This window comes from Perognathus longimembris, chromosome 4 (genome assembly GCF_023159225.1).
Source record: "Perognathus longimembris pacificus isolate PPM17 chromosome 4, ASM2315922v1, whole genome shotgun sequence".
Taxonomy (NCBI): Eukaryota; Metazoa; Chordata; class Mammalia; order Rodentia; family Heteromyidae; genus Perognathus; species Perognathus longimembris.
The window spans coordinates 90,458,125-90,465,164 of NC_063164.1; the positions used below are offsets into that span (position 1 = coordinate 90,458,125).

At 41.8% G+C, this 7,040-nt stretch overlaps 1 protein-coding gene across 2 annotated transcripts in view; it reads left to right on the forward strand.

Moving 5' to 3' along the window:
* Positions 1-4,650, forward strand: part of C4H11orf54 (chromosome 4 C11orf54 homolog) — a 29,311-nt gene extending 24,661 nt beyond the window's left edge. For both annotated transcript variants that reach the window (XM_048345632.1, XM_048345633.1), the window contains 2 exons: positions 1,565-1,681; positions 3,649-4,650. In XM_048345632.1, the coding sequence (XP_048201589.1) occupies positions 1,565-1,681; positions 3,649-3,822 (291 nt within the window). In that variant the 3' untranslated portion in view covers positions 3,823-4,650. The remainder of the gene's footprint in view (positions 1-1,564; positions 1,682-3,648) is intronic.
* Positions 4,651-7,040: the final 2,390 nt, after the last annotated feature.

Below are 7,040 nucleotides of genomic sequence, written 5' to 3' on the forward strand. Positions count from 1 at the left end.
CTCTGCTGTCTTGGCGCTGCTCCGCCCCTCCTCTGCTAGCTCCGGTGTCCTCCCAGAGTCTGAAGGGACCTTTTGCCACCTGATTTGGTGGTTCTTTGTTCCCTCGGGGAGGGAAGGGGGAGGGAGGGAGCTCTAGCTTCTTTGTAGGGTTTGGGTCTCTGATAGCTGGTCTCCCGTAGGGGGAGGGGGTAATGGGGAATTTACTGGTCCTGGATCATTTGTGTGTCTCGCGCTGTTGTTGGCCCTTCGGGGCTCTGGTGCTGGGGTGCGGCGCTTGGTCTTTTGGTGGTGGCGGGCCCAGGCTCTCCCATTCTGCATCGCCTGGTTCCCCCGCCGCTCACGTCCAATCCCGGCCCTGCGGTCCTGTGCCTCCCGTTGCTGCCGTCTGTCTGGATTGGTCCGCGCTCCCCCTGGGGTACGTGGAGCTCTTGCTGTCTGGACTCCGCGCTCCTGGCGTGACTTTTCAGCAGTCGGTTTGCCGGCGCCGGGTCCCCTTTCCCAGCCTGGCCCTGTTCGGGCCAGGGTCGGTGGGTGGGGGGCGGGTACCCCGGAGATTTTCTGGCTCTGCGCAGGTTATAGGCTCTTCTTTTTTTGTTCTTTTTCGTTTCCTGCGTTTTTTCTATTGCTTCTGGCTGCTGGTTTTGCTGGGTTCTTGATGGGGTGTTGGGTGCTGGAGTTCCCAGCTCGCTATTCAGTTGGAGCGAGTTGGGGTGCCTCCCTACTGTGGCAGCGCCATCTTCTCCAACCCAAAATTTCTTTTTATTAACAAAGATTGGAAACTGTACCCCGTTTGCACAACACCTTGTCAATAAAATTTAATTAAAAAAACAACAAAACAAATGTTGGTTATACAAGGGGGTTTTCATTGTGACATTTTCCCATATGCATACAAGATACCCCATTAACCTCCTAGGTTTAATCCAAAGCACCACACACCTCCAAAACTTTTGAACATTATGATAAAAAGTTGAGAGGCACCGGGCAGTGCCTCTCGGGAGCCAGAAGTGGAGCTATAGATCAAGTGGTAGAGCACTCGTCTTGAGCCTTGATGAAGCCCCATGACCAACAACAACAACAAAAAAAAGTCTCACTGACTTTACTGCCAGGGTTGGTTTGGAACTGTGATCCTCAGATCTCAGCCTCCTGAGTAGCTAGGATTGCATTCATGAGCTACTGGCTCCAAGTGAATCACTATTTTTTTTGAAAAGTTGGGTATAATAATAATAAGACCAAAACAGTCAGTACAGTGTGTAAGAGGGCTTAAAAGTATAACTGAGGGGCTGGGAATATGGCCTAGTGGTAAAGTGCTTGCCTCATATACATGAAGCCCTTGGTTCGATTCCTCAGCACCACATATATAGAAAAAGCTAGAAGTGGCGCTATGGTAGCCTTGAGCAAAAAGAAGCCAGAGACAGTGCTCAGGCCCTGAGTTCAAGCCCCAGGACTGGCAAAAACACAAAACAAACAAAAAAAGTATAACTGAATCAAATTATGCCATTATAAAAAGAACTTTAATTTTCATGATACTCCATATGTTTACCTGTTTAATAATTTGTTGTTACAGCCTGCAGAATTTTCCTCCTGCCCACTGGACTCTGATGAACAAGTGAATAAATGGCTGCATTTTTATGAGATGAAGGCTCCTCTGGTTTGTCTTCCAGTTTTTGTCTCCAGAGACCCAGTAAGTTTATGCTGTCTTTTATATTACAGTATACTGTAGTGATAGCTTGATGTTAGAATATTCTTTTAGAATTAGGTACTTTTTTGTTCTGTTATTTAAGGACTAAAATAAGCTTTACAATTTTCTTGAAAGATAAGGCTTCCTGCCCTGAGTTTGGCAGAGCAGATTTTACTTTTGAGAAAGTGAAGCAACAAGTATTTTCAGTAAGACATAAAGCCATGCAATGAAATAGTAGAAACATAAATAGAATCTATTGCTTCTGTCTTATTTAATGTTTATATTCTAATTCTACACACTGGATAAAAATTAATATAGACCAGACAGTTGCTGGTGGCTCACATCTGTAATCCTAGCTATTTAGGAGGCAGATCTGAGAATCATGGTTCAAGTTGATCCCAGGCAAAAAGTCAGTGAGACTCTTATCTCCAATTAACCACCAAAAGGCCAGAAGTGCAGCTGTGGCCCAAATGTTAAGAATACCAGCCTTGAGCAAAGAAGCTAAGGGTTAGCATCCAGGACTTGAGTTCAAGTCCCAGTATCAACACCAAACACATTCTCAAAGCTATATTGTTGAGTAAGAAAACAGTATGTAGAACCATGTACAGAGAATGCTACAAGTTGAGTGCAAAGAGGAAAAAAAAGTAAGTATTTCTGGAAAGCTATGTAAGAAACTACTTATATTTGTTGTGTGAAAGGAAAGGAAATGAATGGTAAAGTTAAGGAAGGGATCCTTTTACTGAAGGCATCCTTTCATGTTTGGAATCATGTGCTTATACTGCTTTTTTAAAAAAAAATACATGGATGCAGCTAAGTGGTATAATGTTCACCTATCAGCATATAGCCCTTGGTCCTACAAAAAAAAAAGAAATGAAAAATTAAAAAAAAATATTGGGGCTTGAGATGTAGCTTAGTGGCAGAATGCTTGATTAGCATATGTGAGGCCCTAGGTTTGATGGTCAGCACTACAAAAGAAAAATAATCACAATTCTTGGCATGGTGGTACAGACCTATAATCCTAACATTTAGGAATTAGGGATAGGAGAATCACAAGTTCTAGACCTGAGTTACCTTGAGACTCTGTTATATACACACAACACACACCAAAAACAAAAAAAAAAACCCAAAACTTTTGTAATGTAAATGAAAAAAATCTGTCCTTAAAACTTTTTAAACAAGGACTGGGAATATGGCCTAGTGGTAGAGTGCTTGTCTCGTATACATGAAGCCCTAGGTTTATTTCCTCAGCACCACATATAGAAAAGGCCAGAAGTGGCGCTGTGGCTCAAGTGGTAGAGTGCTAGCTTTGAGCAAAAAGAAGCCAGGGACAGTGCTCAGGCCCTGAGTTCAAGCCCAAGACTGGCAAAAAATAAAAGCTTCTTAAACAACAAAAATCATTATTTGGGGAGGCGGGGGAGCTGGGAATATGGCCTAGTGGCAAGAGTGCTTGCCTCATACATGAAGCCCTAGATTCTGGCAAAAAAAAAAAAAAAAAGGGTACTGCTTTTGCACTCAAGGCTTCTGCACTCATTACACAAATGCTCTACCACTTGGACCGTGTCCCCAGCTCTTACCGATTCTGTTAGGTTTTGAATAGGGTCTTACTAAATTTGCCCAGGCCTTCTTGATCTTCAGTCCTGGCTTCCTACATAGCCAGGATTATAGGCCTTCCCTGGCACATCTAGCTTTTTCCTGGCTAAGATGGGGTGTTTATGGGCTCAGATGTAGCTCATTGGCAAAGTACTTGCCTAGCAGGTGCAGTGCTCTGGGTTCAATCCCCAATACCAAAAGACAAAGATGGGGTGTTGATTGAGAACTTTTTGCTCGGCTAGCTTCAAATCATGGTACTCCCACTCTCTGCCTCTTGACCAGTTAGGATTACAGACATGAGATACTATACCCATTATCCTCAAAATTCTCATCAAAGTAACTACCGTGCATGCTAACAGGTTATTTCTCTGTTGTCCCAGGGGCTCGATTTGCGCCTGGAACACACTCACTTCTTCAGTCATCATGGAGAAGGTGGACATTACCACTGTGACATCACCCCAGACACGGTGGAGTATATCGGCTACTTCTCACCTGCCCAGCTTCTCTACAGAATTGATCAGCCAAAAGAGACTCACTCATTTGGAAGAGACTAAGTCAGCTGATGCTCATTTAGAAAAAAACTATTCAAATTGATCAGCTTGTTAATTGACATCAACATAAAATCCAATAGAAATTATGTTTCTACTATCATCCTATTTTAATAGTATGTGAAAGGAAGGGTTATATTGACATAGGTTACTTCATTGTCTGAAAGAGTTTACTGGGAACAAAGATATGTAATTGAAGTTTATTTTCTTTTTTATGTACTCATTGAATCAGCATCATTTTTTGTTCTTCAATATCAGCACAGCCTAGTTTATAATTATATATCAACTATGAACATGAACAGGAATCATGGTAAATCATATAGTCATTTAATGATTCTAATTCTTACTATCTAATAGAAACATGTCTGAGTAACACTTAAAATTTCAAATTAGTCTGACAACGAATAAGCAGATTTTCAGGTTTTTTGAAAAAGATCATTATCATATTGATGCTTGTTGAATTTTTGTACTGAATTTTTAAAAGCCCACTCTAGAAATCAGAATATAGATTTTTTCATGGAACAAAGTGAGCAGTGGGGAGGCTGTCACTCTTTAGGTGAAGTTATGCCATATTGAGAATTTACTTCACAAATATTAGCAACATGTTGATTAGCCAAGATTCTTCCCTTATTGTGACTGGCAGTCAGAAGAAGTTTGTACCTTATTGGTTGTTTGCAAGAAGGGGGAGGGGTAGAAACCAGCATCAAAATACATTGATGTGACAATATCACATACTGTATTCTTCAGTGAGATTGTTGCTGAACATGAATCACTGTCTATATGAAATAGAAAATCACACCTTTTTACTGATTACAATGTGTGAGATTTTCCTTGGTGTTCTGTGTATGTTTGTGTGTCTGTGTGCATCAGTGTACACTGGGTTCAGGCTTGAACTCGGGGTGAAAGGCTGTAATTTACTCCACCTTTTTGCTCACTGCTGATCTCTACCACTTGAGCCACAACTCCATTCTGGCTTTTTGCTGGTTAATTGGAGATAGTCTCTATGACTTTTCTTCCTGGGTTAACTTCAAACCTTAGTTCTCAGATCTCAGCCTCCTAAGTAACTAAGATTACAGGTGGAAGTCAGTGGTTCAGTGGTACCTGATCTTTTTTCCTTTTTTTTTTTTTTTTTTTGCCAGTCCTGGGGCTTGAATTCAGGGCTTTGTTCCCATCCCTGAGCTTCTTTTGCTCAAGACTAGCACTCACCACTTGAGCCACAGCATCACTTTGGGCCTTTTCTGTGTGTGTGATACTGAGGAATCAAACCCAGGGCTGCCTGCATGCTAGGCAAGAACTCTACCAATAAGCCACATTCCCAGCCCCTTGGTTTTCTTAATAATACTAGCTAGAAGCCAATTTTCCACTTTTAGCAATGTCAACAATGTGTTAATTTAGGAACAATATAGTATTAAGCATATAATCAATAGTGTATTTGGATTGTTTGCATTTTATATCTTGATATTGTTTCTTGCATGGGTTGGCCTCTAATCATGATCCTCCACATCTCTATTTCCACGTAGCTAGGATTACAAGTGAGAACTACTATACCTGATCCTAACTAAATGAAGTTTTCTTAGTTTTTTTTTGTTTGTTTGTTTTAATCAGTATTAATCAGTACTGGGGCTTAGAATCAGGGCCAGGGCACTCTCCCTTAGCTTTATTGCTTAAGGCTGGCACAGTACAACTTGAACCACAATTTGGTGATTAATTGGAGATAATCTCTAGGACTTTGCTGCCTGTGCCAGTTTGCAACCAAAATCCTTGTTATCTCTGCCTCCTGAGTAGCTAGGATTACAGTTTAGAAACTTCTTCCAATGTACATATTTAATCAATTTGTAAGCTTCCTCTTCCCCCTTCTGGTATAAGAAGGGGATATGACTGGAGTATTTTCTATAGAGAGTGAATTATTGATTCTGCTTTCCCTCTTTGACAGGTGACTGAAGTTTCCCTAGTTAACTGTTTTGAGACAGGATCTAGGCTGGTCTTGGGCTCAGCTTCCTGAGTACTGGGGTCGTAGGCGTATACCCCCACTACTGGCTTAATCTAAAACTTCTATTCTTGTTTTTGTGGTTCTGTTGATTGAACCCAGGATAGAGGTTTCAGCCCACCCCACACAGATGAGTCAGATGACTTGTGGTTTAGGATGAAACATCCCAAGCAAGGTTAAGACTGATGAGGATTACCCCCATTGGCACAGGGCTTGCCCAACAGAAGGAAGGCTGAGTGTGATACCAGAATCATATTATTTTATTTGTATTGTTACTATAAAGGTAATGTACAGAGGGGTTACAGTTACTTAAGTCAGATAAAGGGTGCATTTCTTTTTGGTCAACACCACCAACAACAGAAAAACCTTTGTACCATTTCCTAGAGTTCATTTTGACAAATATTAATTTTTTTTAAAGTATTGTCATTATAAAAGTTATATACAGAGGTGGTTACAAACTATCTAGGAAGATAATAGCAAAGCTCTCCTGGGGCTAAACAGCATGACATCTGCAATCCAAAGAATGGTACATATCTCACTTCTAGGCCTTTCAAAGGCAGGTGAAAAGCCCCCACCACCCAGAAAGACACCAGGATGGCTGTAAGAACAAGGCATGTTATTTAGCCCCAGTCTCCTTATTCAAAGCATACGCAATTTAACTTTAGGTGGTGATGAGCATGATTGTTTTCTTCCAATTGTGTCTCCCCCCCCCCCCCCCCCCAGTTGTGGGGTTGTGGAGATTGAACTCTGGGCCTGGTCGCTATCCCTGAGCTTTTTGTGCTCAAGGCTAGTGCTATAACACTGGAACTATACAGCTCCAGCCTCCTGCTTCTTATGGTTAATTGGAGATAAGAGTTCACATACTTTCCTGCTGGCTTCAAACCACTATCATCTCAGCTTCCTGAGTAGCTAGGATTACAAGCATTCGGCACCCGGCATTGTGTCTTTAAGTTTATACATCACCAAACATGTTTCTACTCTAGGTGTCAAGTCTCAGCGTCACAGGACTCTCGTCAAAATAGAATCCACTGAGTTCTTTTATTGTCGTGACCTTGAATCACTTTCAAGCAGCTAACACTTCTTAAAATGCAAATAAGGAGGGTCTTTTGGGTTTTGTTTTTTTGTGTGCGCTAGTACCGGGGTTTGAACTCCGAGCCTCACATGGTCGCTCTACCACCTGAGCCACGCTTCCACTTACAGCTTTTTGTGGGTTGACTGGAGATTAGACTGGAGGACT